We start from the raw sequence: 14,982 nt of genomic DNA on the forward strand, positions 1-14,982 counted from the left end.
CCAAGTTACTGCAAGCACTTCCAAATGCTACCATTGTGGAAAGACAACGCACGACCAGAATCAGTGCTGGTTTAAGAACCAAGAGTGCAGGAAATGTGGCAAACTGGGTCACATCGCGAAGGTATGCAGGTCCGGAAAGAAGACCAACAAGCAAAGGAAGCCACCACCACAAGAAAAGTACAACAAGGTGCATCAGGTGGCTGAAGAGTTCAGACGAACAAAATTCAGACTCAGACCCAAACAGCCAGGAGCTGGATAGTCTGAGAATCCACAATGTGGGTAAAGTAACTGATCTACAGACGATCTGGGTCACACTAAAAATAGCTGGAGTCCAAGTACGAATGGAGCTGGACACGGGATCAGCTGTATCAGTCATCAACCAAAAGGACTACCACCGGCTATTCTCTCACATACCCTTAAGAAATACTAAATTCGTATTACAGACATACACGGGGCATAATGTATACCCCATGGGAAAAATACGAGTCAAAGTGAGAGATAGGGGCAAAGAACACCCACGAATGAATCTGTACGTATTACCTGAGGGAGGACCACCACTCCTAGGGCGGGAGTGGATGCAGAAAATAAACATAGAATGGCACTACCTAAAAGCCATAGGGAAGGAGGACTCGGTGCAAGCTATCAGCTCAGATTCTGAAATGGATGACGTGACGACCAATGTAAACATGGAAGAAAAGGCAAAAAGGGAATTGCTGATGAGGGGAAAGGAAACGAAGACAGGCAGGCAGGCCCATGTTACCAAGCAAAATCAAGCTGTAGAGCAGAACCCCAGGTTGACAGAGAATTCTGAGCCTGCTCAAGCTAAGGATTCATCCACGACGGAAGAACACCGAGCTCGGTCCCAAACTTATGTCAAAGTACAACGACAATTAGAACAGTTGAGTGCCCGTCTCGTACAAGAGATGGAAAAGATGAAAAAGTTCTGGGACACCGAATGGGAGACCCTGGAAAGACAACAGAGACAGCTAGCTCAAGCAGAGAGCGACCATAGAGCCATCGTGGCCAAGTACCAATCACATCTCCCTGAGGCTGTTCAGGAACTAGAATATGCACAGAACGATCCAAAGGAAGAGGAATCTTCAGGAAGTCAGGATGGTATTCCAGTTCATCTCTACGACTTGTTGCAAGCAGAGTGTAACGAGTTGAAAGAACAGTATGAACAGGCTCAGACTACAATCCTGGAAGGGGTTAACTTGGCAACCTCCGAAAAGCTAGTTTTACTGGAAGCATATGAACAACAAAAGTCTGAACAGGAGCAAGAATTACAAAGACTGCAGGAGATGTTTGATGAGCTCCAGGCCAAGGCTGACTCATCGTTAGGGATTCAATCCATGGAGGAAAAATTAGTGGTGGAAGACATAACAGAACAGGGAATACAGGATGTCCAAGAACTCGTTAAATTATTAAAGGAAACACAAAATAAATATGAAGCGGCAATGGCCGAGGTCCAACGACTTGAAGAACAGATTCAACTGGGAATCCTTTCAGTGGAAGGAAAGGAAACTGTAAGAAACACAGAGACTGTAAGAATGGTCCCTGAACATGAGCTAGAAAGCATCAGGGCGCAACTTTTCCGAGCGCTGAAAGCCAAAGTACAAGAAGAACAGAAGGTGGAAGCATTGGAGGAAAAGGTGGATGAAATGGAGAAGACTCTGATCCACAGTGTTCCCGTGGAAGAGTTAACGGTCAGCCAACTCCTTCATATGCTGAGGGAAAAGACTCTGCAATGGGAACAACCTGAACACGAGCTTCAATCTTCAATGGGAAGGAGTTCGGAGCTCTCAAAAGTTTGGGAAATAGCTGAGGTTGCAAAACAGACTTTACTGGGATGCCAAAAGTACGCTGAATCGCGTCTATGTGAACAACAGAATGTTGAAACAGCTGCTCCAGTAGGATTGAATAGCCCGATCAATCAATCCCCGAGGGAAGGGGAAGTGTTGAAATCACAAATGAAGTCATGAGTGAAGGATTTGCAGGAAACCCAGGAAGAGCGGGATGAAGATGAATGCATGAAGAAGTCTTTTCAAGAAAGATGTCTAGGGAAGGAACCACAGTCAGCTAACGTCCAGATGGGTAAGGAGGAAGTAGAAGGCCCTCTCGCTGGCCTAACTCAGGACGAACCCGAATATTACCATGACCTGTTGAGTGACATTGAATATTACGAGGATGTGGTCTGCCCAGTTTGTGATGAAAACTCCCAAAGTGCCGAAATCAGGATGAAGCACTTAAAGTCGAAGGAACAGAGAGTTGGTGGCGCTACAGCTGGCAGCTGATAAGGGAGCCCCGAGAGTCTCCAAAAAGCAGAAAAGAAAAAGCAGAAGATGATAACTATCGCAAATATTATCACTTCTACCAGATCATGCGTGGACCCTACGAAAGGAGTTAAATCAGTTGGGAAGTAGGAAAATATCAAGGCAACCCAGTTGTTGGAAAAGTCAGCACTGCTGGTTCAACAGGACGAAAGTACAAGCTGTTAAAAAGGCTATGGAGGAGTCACGTTTACCAGGTGAACCGGCTACACCAAAAAGATGCTGTCTGGGACGAATTAATACCAGAGACTGAATTTATGAACTGTTCCCACAGAGACGGAACCTGTAAACTGTTTCCACTGAGAGTATGTTTGTAAACTGTTATATGACGTTGACTCCATCGAGAGTATATCTGCAAACTGTTTATATAAAGTTGAAGATTGTATGTTTAACGGGATTCTGTCAGTAAAAAGCTAAAAAGGGAGGATTGTAGTGTATGTACCCGTTTACCTTTAAGGGAACTATGGAATGTAACCGTTCGCCTTTAAGAGCACTACTTTAGGTGTGGCACTATTTGTTGGCTCATGTATACTGTAATACCGATAGTGACCACACCAGTATATAAGGGTTGTGATACGTTAACTAGGGCAGATTCGCCCGAACCTCTGAATAGTAAAGACCTGTTTTATTTGTTAATCTTGGAGTCTGTGTATTATTTGCAATACAACCCACAGACTTTACAGTGGGCATTACATTTAATCAGTTGGTCACACCGCAGGTAAAGGCTGCACAGGCAGGAAGGGAATGGGTGACTGCCAAGCAGAGTAGTAGATGCAGGCAGGTAGTGCAGGGATCCCCTGTGGCCATCCTCTCTCAGATATACCGTTTTGGATATTGTTGAGGAAGATGGCAGCAGCTGCCAACTTCCTGGCACCATGGGTGGTTCTGCTGCACAGGATGGGAGAAAAAAAAAGTGCGAGAGCGCTATAGTGATAGGGGATTCTATTGTAAGGGGAATAGATAGGCGTTTCTGCGGCCGCAAACAATACTCCAGGATGGTATGTTGCCTTCCTGGTGTGAGGGTCAAGGATGTCTTGGAGCGGCTGCAGGGCATTCTGGAGGGGGGAGGGGGGGGGGAGGGGGGGGGGGAGGGGGGGGGGGGGAGAAGGGTGAACAGCCAGTTGTCGTGGTGCATATAGGTAAAAACAAATGAAGTAGACATGGAAAAGGGGAATTGTGAAACACAACATGGGGAAATTGGATCCATCATCAAATGGCTGCTTTCCCTTGTGATGGCCAATGGTAGTGCTAAATGTCATACTAAACCAGCCAATAAAGTGCACGAAACCCAAAGACTGAATCATAGCTTACATATTTGGACACACAATACATCAGTATACAATGTCAGACTTCATACACAGCTAACTGGTGTTGCAGCCATGAGGTCTTAGCCTGGAAACATACATGGTTCACTATTGCATTTTACAACAAGGACCATGCATCTGTAGTCCCATCCCCCCACAATATGGTTATAAACTGAGCATGTGATGGTCATTTTTTTTTAATTGTAATGTGGAAATATTGGATGCAGTTTAAAAATGGAATATATGTAAAACAAAATAAGCATGTCAATATATGACTCTCCAGACTGTAACTTCAAATTTCCTTTTTTATTAAAGCAGTAATTCTGCATTAGTGTATACAGATGGCAACCTGAATAAACACGCCAACCTTCTGATCCAAGTTCAGATTTCCCGAGTGAAGGTGGGCATTAATATTAGGTTGGAAAACAACTCAATGCAAATCTACTAGGTTTATCTAATGAAACCAATTGGCATATAGACTGGATGTTAGGCAGCTCTTCTTTTCCAGAGAGCAGTGAGCTTCAAGAGTGCATTGCCGGCTGGTGTAGTGGATGTTGACTCTTTGGATGCCTTTAAGAGGTAGTTGGACCAGTCCTTGACTGGGGCAGAGATCGCATCATATAGAAGCAAGTGTCTTTATAGATAACACTTGATCTCCTGGACTGTTTTGATTGCTGGAGGGGTTTGGAGAGGAATTTTCCAAAGCATTTTTTCCCTTATTGGCCCTGGGGTTTTTTCTGGTTCTTTGTCTCTCCCAGGAAATTACATGGCTGATGAAAAACAAACTACTCAGGGGAAATAATGCGCTGTGAAGTGTTGCACATTTTGCATTTACAAAATATATGGTCTGCCACCCTTCAGAGCCTATTCAAGTTTCAGCACAATTCCTCTGTACAGTTAGTAGACTGTACAAATGTATTCAACTCTTCTCCAGAGCAAACAAAATGGCCTTGCTTTTATTTACACCTCATCACATCCTCCAAACTTCCCAAAGTACTTCACATCCAACAAATTATTTTGAAGTGCAGTCACTTATGTAGGCAAAACCCCAACAGCCATTATCACACAGCAAGATTCCACAAACAGCCGATGAGATGACCGACTAGTAAACTGTTTTTGCTGGTGCTGGTTAGCCAGGACACACAACTCCCAGCTCCTCTTCAAATAGTGCCATGGGATCTTTTACATCAGCCTGAACAGGTACACACACAGCTTTGGTTTAACACATCCTCCAAAAGACAGCACCTCCAACAATGCAGAACTCAGTCAGTAACTGCACTGAAGTGTAATCCTAGGAGTAGGTGTTCAAGTCAGTGAATGAAGTTTGAAATACAACCTTAACAATTGACTTGGAGGGGAAAGTGCTACAAACTAAAATAAGATGAAAAAATAACATTATTGAATTTTAATACAAATACTAGTTGCTAAGGTGGAAAGAAAAATATTTGAAATATATACATGAAGGTACCACATTTTGCTAAAGGAATTTTCTTTTTCAGGTGCATAATATTCATACATTCTAAACAGAAGCCAGTTATTGTGCACTCATAGAATACATGTCTCCATTTTAATGCATGTTACCATGGTTACTGCATAAATACCTGTACCATTAAGGCTGCTGTTCATCTTGGCATAAGTGCCGCGAACCACCTGCTCATACATTTGGGATCCCATCGTTTTCACACTCTCTCTGATCATGATGCCTTGGGCTTGCATCATAAATAGATAGGTGTTTGCTGGAAAAGAAAAAATGCACAATTAAATACAGTTCACCATAATTACATAACTGGTAATTGCAGTTCAATTAACGTGATCAGCAACCACTGAATTTAGAAATAACAGAGTACCTCATTAAAATCAGAAGATGCAAACTCTAATCTAATGACAGATTCAGAAACAGAGGCAGACTAACATGGTGCAAGCTTGAGTTTCAAACTTCCTACACATTACATTCCTGATCACAGCCAGACTAAATAAATACAGTGGGGAAAGGAATATGTGGATGTTCTAATAGCAGCCATAGAAGAGCAGACACCCAGGAGCAGGTAAGCACAAAGAGAAAGGGGGTGAAAAAGGCACCAATTCTTAAAGCATCAAGAGAGCATCAAGGAAAAGAAATGACGATTGAACGGGTACAAAACTGCAAGCATCAAGGAGCATTTTTCTTGCAGTTGCCAAAGCAGGTATTTAAAAAATCCTCTGAGCTGTTCCTGTAAGTGTCTCAGAGGCAGCTTGAAATGAACTTGTGACAAAGAAGTTGAGGGTGGTGGCAATTTTCAAAGACAGTGGTAATGCAGTGCCTCCGGTGAAGATGGGCTCTAGGTCAACCTCCATGAGCAAAGCACAGCCTTAAGCATTGCTCAATGCACAGGTCGACATAATGCAGCTTTGCTTTGTAGGTGTCTGCATGGATGCTTTGCAACAACATGCATTTAGATAGTGTCTCAAACAGGATAATTATCCCAAGGTGCTTCGCAGAGGCTTGTGGATAAAGGATGCTGAATTAAAAAAGATGAGGAGAGAAACTTGGTCAAAGAGGTGGGAGGAGAATGTGCTAAATGTTTTCTTTAAATTAGATGTTTATAATTTAGTTCAGAAATCTCAATGAAGACACTCCTCAATTTAGTCCTTTATAACCTATAAAATAAGCTTCATTGGTTAAGTCAGAAAAGTTGCCAGAAAAAGTAGCAAGCCTGAGGATTGGGAGCAGTTTAGAGTTCAGCAAAAAAGCACCAAGCGATTAAGAGGGGAAAAATAGAGTACGAGAGTAAACTTACAAGGAACATAAAAGCGGACTGGAAAAGCTTCTACAATTATGTAAGAAGAAAAAAGATTATTGAAGACAAATGTAGATCCCTTACAGTCAGAAACGGGAGAATTTATAATGGGGAACAAGGAAATGGCAGAGCAATTTAAAAAATACTTCGGTTCTATCTTCACGGAAGAGGACACAAATAACTTCCCAGAAATGCAATGGAACCAAGGGTCTAGAGAGGAGGAGGAATTAAAGGAAATTAGTATTCGTAAAAAAGTGCTAGAGAAATGAATGGGACTGAAAGCCGATAAAACCCCAGGACCTGATAATCTATATCCCAGAGTACTAAAAGACGTAGCTGTGGATATAGTGGATGCATTGGTTGTCATCTTTCAAAATCCTATAGATTATGGAACAGTTCCTGCAGATTGGAGGGTGGCAAATGTAACCGCACTATTTTTAAAAAGGGAGAAAACTGGGAACTCCAGATCGCTTAGCATCAGTAGTAGGGAAAAAGCTAGAGTCTATCATAAAGGATGTGATAACTTAGAAAATATCAATAGGATTAGACAAAGTCAACATGGATTTATGAAAGGGAAATAGTGTTTGACACACTTAGAGTTTTTTGAGGATGTAACTGGTAGAATAGATAGGGGAGAACCAGTGGATGTGGTGTATTTGGATTTTCAGAAGGTCTTTGATAAAGTCCCACATAAGAGGTTAGTGTGCAAAATTAAAGCACATGGGATTGGGGGTAATATACTGGCATGGATTGAAAATTAGTTAACAGACAGGAAACAGAATAGGAATAAATGGGTCTTTTTCAGGGTGACAGGCGGTGACTAGTGGGGTACCGTAGGGATCAGTGCTTGGGCCCCAGCTATTCACAATACAGTATATATCAATGATTTGGATGAGGGAATCAAATGTAATATTTCCAAGTTTGCTGACGACACAAAACTAGGTGGGATTGAGAGTTGTGAGGAGGATGCAAAGAGGCTTCAAGGCGATTTAGACAAGTTGAGCGAGTGGGCAATTACATGGCAGATGCAGTAGAATGTGGATAAATGTGAAGTTATCCACTTCAGTAGGAAAAACAGAAAAGGCAGAGTATTATTTAAATGGTTATAGATTGGGAAATGCTGATGTACAAAGGGACCTTGGTGTCCTTATACACCAATCACTGAAAGCAAACATGCAGGTGCAGCAAGCAATTAGGAAGGCAAATGGTATGTTGGCCTTCATTGCAACAGGATTTGAGTACAGGAGCAAGATGTCTTACTAGAGTTATACAGGGCCTTGGCGAGACCACACCTGGAGTAGTGTGTGCAGTTTTGGTCTCCTTACCCAAGAAAGGATATACTTGCCATAGAGGGAGTGCAGCAAAGGCTCACCAGACTAATTCCTGGGATGGCAGGACTGTTGTAGGAGGAGAGATTGGGTCAACTAGGCCTGTATTCTAGAGTTTAGATGAATGAGAGGGGATCTCATTGAAAAGGATAAAATTCTGACAGGGCTAGACAGACTGGATGTAGGGAGGAGGTTTCCCCTGGCTGGGAAGTCTAGAACGAGGGGTCACAGTCTCAGGATATGGGGTAGGACATTTAGGACTGAGATGAGGAGAAATTTCTTCACTCAGATGGTGGTGAACCTGTGGAATTCTCTACCACAGAAGGCTGTGGAGGCCAAGTCACTGAATATATTTAAGAAGGAGATAGATAGATTTCTAGATACAAAAGGCATCAAGGGGTATGGGGAGAGAGCGGGAATGTGTTATTGAGAGAGGATCAGCCATGATCATATTGAATGGCAGAGCAGGCTCGAAGGGCCAAATGGCTTACTCCTGCTCCTATTTTTCTATGGCCCAGAAATTCAGTTCGCAGGCCTCCCGTGGGCAGAGGGCTGCGATCTGGAAAAATCTGCGCCAAGACTGGAGGGCTCCCGGGATACGCAGAGTTCCATTGCTGGGTGATGCGCTATCAATTACTCATAAAAGACTGAGAGTTAGAAGAGTAACTAAAGGCTTTTATTAACAAAAGAATGGAGGTCTGCCTCGAGTGGTCGACCGGTCCAGAAATACAAAGGGCTGGGGAGCAGCCACCTTTATACTAGGACTTGTGGGAGGAGTCAGCCGAGGCATGTCCAGGCATGTACACAATGGAATGCAAACAGTATACAAACAGTGGTTTACCACATTCACCCCTTGTTTAAAATTGAGTCCGGCGGGGTGAAGTGTATTAAAAGTTAGTGTATTGGAGTCTCTCCGGAGGTCTTGTCTGCCGCTGTGATCGGCGTGGCGACGGCGGGGGTAGTGAAGCTTCCGGCATCAAGTCCCGCGTAGGCTGTGGCGCTGGCGTGTCGTCCTCGTAGATGTTGAGCGGGTCGCGGGACCCAGGCCTGCCGTCTGCTGGGGCTGGATATCGGATCGTGTGGGGGGGGGGGGGGGGGGGGGGTGGTGGTAGTGGGTAGTGGGTTACTGCAGCCCCCGAGGGTGTAAGGTCTCTTATGGAGACTGTGTCCTCCCGCCCGTCCGGGTACGCAATGTAAGTGTACTGGGAGTTGGCGTGGAGGAGGTCGACCCTCTCGACCAGGGGGTCCGTTTTATGGGTCCTCACGTGTCTTCTCAGTAGGACCGGCCCTGGGGACGTCAGCCATGGCGGTAGCGATGTCCCCGATGTGGACTTCCTTGGGAAGACAAACATTTTCTCATGAGGGGTGGCGTTAGTGGCAGTGCAGAGCAGTGACCGAATAGAGTGGAGCGCATCGGGTAGCACATCCTGCCAGCGGGAGGTTGGAAGGCCCCTAGACTTTAAGGCTAGCAGGGCGGCCTTCCAAACTGTCGCATTTTCTCTTTCCACCTGTCCGTTCCCCCGGGGGTTGTAACTAGTGGTCCTGCTTGTGGCAATACCCCCAGTTAGCAGGTACTGACGGAGTTCGTCGCTCATAAACGATGAGCCCCGGTCGCTATGGATATAGCTGGGGAAACCGAACAGGGTGAAGAGGTCATTTAGGCATTTAATGACCGTGGCACTGGTCATGTCCGGGCAGGGGATGGCGAACGGGAAACGGGAGTACTCATCAATAATATTGAGGAAGTACACGTTGCGGTCGGAGGAGGGGAGAGGCCCTTTAAAATCGACGCTCAGGCGCTCGAAGGGGCGAGTGGCTTTTATCAGGTGGGCCCTGTCTGGTTTATAAAAGTGCGGTTTGCACTCAGCGCAGACTTGGCAGTTCCCGGTCATGGTCCTGACCTCCTCAATGGAGTAAGGTAGGTTGTGGGCCTTGACGAAGTGGAAGAACCTGGTGACCCCCGGGTGGCAGAGGTCATTGTGGAGGGCCCGCAGTCTATCGATCTGCGCGCTGGCGCAGGTGCCACGCGATAGAGCATCCGGGGGTTCGTTGAGCTTCCCGGGCCAGTACAAGATCTCGTAATTGTAGGTGGAAAGTTCGATTCTCCACCTCAAGATCTTGTCATTTTTGATTTTGCCCCTCTGCTTGTTGTTAAACATGAAAGCGACTGAACGCTGGTCAGTGAGCAGGGTAAATCGTTTTCCGGCCAGGTAGTGCCTCCAATGACGCACAGCCTCCACAATAGCCTGGGCCTCCTTCTCAACAGCGGAGTGTCTGGCCTCCAGGCCCTGGAGGGTTCGTGAAAAGAAGGCCACGGGTCTCCCCGCCTGATTGAGGGTAGCGGCCAGGGCAAAGTCAGACGCGTCGCTTTCCACCTGGAAGGGGATGGATTCGTCCACTGCGTGCATGGTGGCTTTGGCGATGTCCTCCTTGATACGGTGGAAGGCTAAGCGGGCCTCTGCCGTCAAGGGAAAAGAGGTGGACTTGATCAGCGGACGGGCCTTGTCCGCATAGTAGGGGACCCACTGAGCGTAATAGGAGAAAAACCCTAGGCACCTCTTCAGGGCCTTGAGGCAGTGGGGCAGTGGGAGTTCCATAAGGGGACGCATCCGGTCGGGGTCGGGACCGATGACTCCGTGTTCCACAACACAGCCAAGGATGGCGAGGCGGTTTGTGCAGAATATGCACTTCTCCTTGTTATATGTCAGGTTCAGGAGTTGGGCGGTGCGGAGGAATTTTTCGAGGTTTGCGTCATGGTCCTGCAAGTCACGGCCGCAGATGGTCACATTGTCCAGGTATGGGAAAGTGGCCTGCAACGCATTTTGATCTACCATCCGGTCCATCTCCCTTTGGAAGACGGAGACCCCGTTGGTGACGCCAAAGGGAACCCTAAGGAAGTGATAGAGGCGGCCGTTTGCCTCAAAGGCAGTATACTGGCGGTCCTCAGGGCAGATAGGGAGCTGGTGGTATGCTGATTTCAGGTCAATGGTCGAGAAGACGCGGTACTGCGCAATCTGATTGACCATATCAGCTATGCGGGGGAGTGGGTAAGCGTCCAGTAGGGTGTAGCGATTTATTGTCTGGCTGTAGTCGATGACCAGGCGCTGCTTCTCGCCGGTCTTAACGACCACAACCTGGGCTCGCCAGGGGCTGGTGCTGCCCTCAATAATCCCTTCCTTCAGGAGCCGCTCCACTTCGGTTTTAATGAAAACCCTGTCCCCGGCGCTGTATCGTCTGCTCTTTGTGGCGATGGGCTTACAGTGGGGGGGGGGGTGACTCGGAGTGTGGAGAGGTTGCACCTGGTGCGCGGCGGGCAATTTGGAAGCTGCTGGCTGCGGACTGTGAGTGGGGGGAGGGGTCCACCGTACGCCATCGTAACACTTTTAAGGTGGCACTGAAAATCTAACCCCAGTAGAACGGCAGCGCAGAGGTCGGGCAGGACCAGAAGTTTAAAATTATCGCACACAGTCCCGTCTACTATGAGTGTCACCACGCAGTAGCCGCCAATGTCCGCTGACTGGGACTCGGAGGCCATAGAAATCCGCTGGTGCGCAGGCAGGACTGGGAGAGAGCAACGCCGCACCGTGTCGGGGTGGATGAAGCTCTCCGTGCTCCCAGAGTCAAAAAGGCAGATTGTATCGTGACCATTTACCTTAATGTCCATTGTGGAACTGGCCAGTTGGTGCGGTCTCGCTTGGTCCAGTGTAACGGATGCCAGCGTAGGGGTCGGTGTGTCGCTGCGGGTATCAGATGAGGCGGTGTCGGGGGCCTGCTGCGTCCCGGCTGTCGTCCAAGATGGCGGCGTCCATGATCCCCATGTGGCTGGAGGCGTCCAAAATGGCTGCTGTACCGGTGATTCGCACATGGCCGAGGAGGCCCAAGATGGCGGCCCGCATGGCCCACACGCGGCGCTGCTGGGGTTCGGGGTGGCTTTGGCCCTGCAGACGCTAGCGTAGTGTCCCTTCTTCCCGCAGCCCGAGCAGATCGCGTTTTTCGCCAGGCAGCGCGCTCTGGGGTGTTTTGCCTGGCCACAGAAGTAGCATTTCTGGCCTTGGGGCACTGCTGTCTGGCCTTGGGACACTGCTGCGGTAGTTGGGCCGTTGCTGGGGTGTGGCTGGGGTGGCACGGCGCTATGAGGCGGTCCTACCGTGTCCCAGGCTGTCGTTCCCCGCGGCGTCCACGGTGCAGAGGAGTAGGCATCCATGCCCTGGTAGGCTGCATCCAATGATAGTGCGAGTTCAGAGGCCTTGTTGAGGTTGAGGTCACTCTGCTCCAACAGTCGCTGTCGGGTGTAATTGGATCTGTGGCCCGCTACAAAAGCGTCCCGGATAAGTTCCTCTGTGTACACGGCGGCCTTTACATCCTTACACCCACAGGCCCGGCCAAGCACGGACAGTGCCTGAAGATATTCCACGGTCGATTCCCCAGGTTGTTGTTTACGACTCCCCAGAAGGTGCCTGGCGTACACTTTGTTCACTGGGCGCGTGTACTGGTCCTTGAGGAGCTTGATAGCATCCGCGTATGAGGTCGCGTCTTGGATGACCGAGTACACTCGGTGGTTCACTTTGGAGGTCAGGACATCCAGTTTGTCCTCTTCCGATTTGATTGCTTCGGAGGCGGTCAGGAATTTTTCGAAACACTTAAGCCAGTGAGTAAACTTGGTGGATGAGTCCGCCTCCCGATGATTTAAGTCCAGGCATGCTGGTGTGAGGATCTTTTCCATTATAAAAATTTTGTTAATAAAATTGATGCGCTATCAATTACTCATAAAAGACTGAGAGTTAGAAGAGTAACTAAAGGCTTTTATTAACAAAAGAATGGAGGTCTGCCTCGAGTGGTCGACCGGTCCAGAAATACAAAGGGCTGGGGAGCAGCCACCTTTTACTAGGACTTGTGGGAGGAGTCAGCCGAGGCATGTCCAGGCATGTACACAATGGAATGCAAACAGTATACAAACAGTGGTTTACCACACTGGGCCTCTCCAAACTGCCGGTGTGCAGGGCACACGTATCCCAGAGGTGCAAGCAGTTCGCAGCGTCCCATGATCATGTGGGCCATATCAGAGAAGGGAATCTCCATTCATAGATTTGACAGGAAGACCTGTCAAATATATGACTAGAGATCACCCCCAAAACATAGTAAAACTTCAAATACTTTTTTTTTTAAATCACATTTTTAAAGTGACTATATAAATTAACGATTAAACAAAAATTTAAATTTTTTGAAAAAAATTAAAGTTTTTAACGAGGCTAAATAAACTTACCTTTCTTTAAAGTATTTTTAAATGATAAATCAGTGGAAATTGTTTTTTTTTCCCACTTTTTTTTCAACTCTTATCCTGGTAAAAGCAGGCCTTACAATTCTTGTGCCTGGTAAAAGCAGGTGCAAGCGTTTTCTGCAGGCAGAGGGTCTCCAAAAAACAGAACTCATCGCCCGCAAAGGCCCTGCTCCAGCGCAGCCGGAGGATCTGTCAAGAGCTTTCTTGACAGATTGGAAATGCTGGTTTCCAACACATGCACAATGCATGCCTGAAACAGGCATTTCCGATGTCCCTACAGGTGAGTACACAGCGCGTACTCACCCATAGGGACCGGAATATCTGGCCCTATGATTCTAAGTCAAGGATTCAACAGTGAAACAGACCATAGAGTAACATCATGTGAACAAACTAATCTTCAACAGACCAAAAAGAACAGATCACATATTACCAATCTGAGACACAGCAAAGTAGTGAAATTATGCTAAACTTGTATTGAACCTTGGTTAGACTACACTTGGAAGTACTGCGTACAATTCTGGTCGCCATAATATAAAAAGGATATAGAGGCACTGGAGAGGGTGCAGAGAAGATTTACTAGGATGATACCAGAAATGCGAGGGTATACCCATCAGAAAAGGATGAAAGGTCTCTTTTCTCTTGAAAAATGAAGGCTGAGGGGGTGACCTAAAAGAGGTCTTTAAAATTATGAAAGGTTTTGATAGAGTAAATAGAGAGAGTGTTTCCACTTGTGGGGAAGAGAATAACTAGAGGCCATTAATATAAGATAGCCACCAAGAAATCAAATAGGGAATTCAGAAGAAACTTCTTTACCCAAGAACGGTGAGAATGTGGAACTCGCTACTACTGGGAGTGGTTGAAGCAAATAGTATAGATGTATTAAAGGGGAAGCTAGACAAGCATATATGAGGAAGAAGGGAATAGAGGGTCATGCTGATAGAGTTAGATGAGGAAAGACGGGAGGCGGTTCGAGTGGAGCATAAAAGTTGGCATGGACTGGTTGGGCCAAATGAATGGCCTGTTTCTGTGCCATATATTCTATGTAATCCTATGTAAAATCTACTAACCTGGACCAATTCTACCTTGCATGCAAGCTCCATGTAATCACTGGTGCTGCTCATTATCTTTCCTTTTGAACCCAGGCATTTAGTACTCAGGCCCCAGGTGCACCTGACCACTGTCATTACTACCCATTGCACCAAGAGTTAAATAAGTCCATATAAGGCAAAACTAATGAAACAACATTATCTAGCTATATTTCAGTTGAGGCGATACATATTATTTGTACAAGAGAGTAGCAGCGACCTTATCACACATTACATTCTTTCAACACCTGGTGCCTATTCATCATCGGGTATTTGTGAACTACCAAGTCTATCCTTAATACTGTATCTCTCCAGTACCAACTCTGTTTCATTCTGTAGCTCGCCAGTGCACTATATTCCAATGTTAACTTTAACTATTTCCCTGGCAACTTTCCCCTTTCTGTAACCCAGGGCGTAGAGTTCAATTGCACTTCCCGCATCTGCTGCACAGGCTGAGATCCTCGAACACAGCACAAATCAGGGATTAAGCGCTTGTCCTAACTTGTCTGTTTGGCTCAGTTGGAGATTGGATAAGCCATTGGAGAGGCTAAAGCAGAATCTGTTCAGCAATTTAATGTTATAACATAACCCGTCAAAGAAAATAACTGCTAACTAATAAGTACCTTCATCTCAATATCTTCATATTATTCAAACACATGATTAACAGGAAATATTTACCATATAGTTAAACATCACCAGATACAAATGCTTGCTGGGTTTTTCCACTTGTGCGCTCACCAACCCACAATTTCCACCCGATTCATTTTAATGGACAGAAAAATTGAGAGCTGGTAAAGCAGAAGTGGAAAGCCCTGCGGCAAGCGTTCAAAGTCCTCTGTACATATTAACTTGTGGTATTTGCAAATCACATTAAATACGC

General features: G+C 46.4%; 1 protein-coding gene across 2 annotated transcripts in view; it reads right to left on the minus strand.

Annotated features, from left to right (window-relative positions):
• LOC147108634 (beta-1,4-galactosyltransferase 5-like) overlaps positions 1–14,982 on the minus strand; it is a 119,505-nt gene that overhangs the window by 44,380 nt on the left and 60,143 nt on the right. The window contains exon 2 of one of the 2 annotated variants that reach the window (XM_086005333.1): positions 5,242–5,370. In XM_086005333.1, coding sequence (XP_085861459.1) covers positions 5,242–5,370 — 129 coding nt within the window. Of the gene's footprint in view, positions 1–5,235; positions 5,371–14,982 lie in introns of both variants that reach the window. The other variant, XM_086005332.1, reaches the window with a different exon arrangement.

This window comes from Somniosus microcephalus, chromosome 13 (assembly GCF_052327205.1).
Source record: "Somniosus microcephalus isolate GS21.2 chromosome 13, FLI_Smic_1.0, whole genome shotgun sequence".
Classification (NCBI taxonomy): domain Eukaryota; kingdom Metazoa; phylum Chordata; class Chondrichthyes; order Squaliformes; family Somniosidae; genus Somniosus; species Somniosus microcephalus.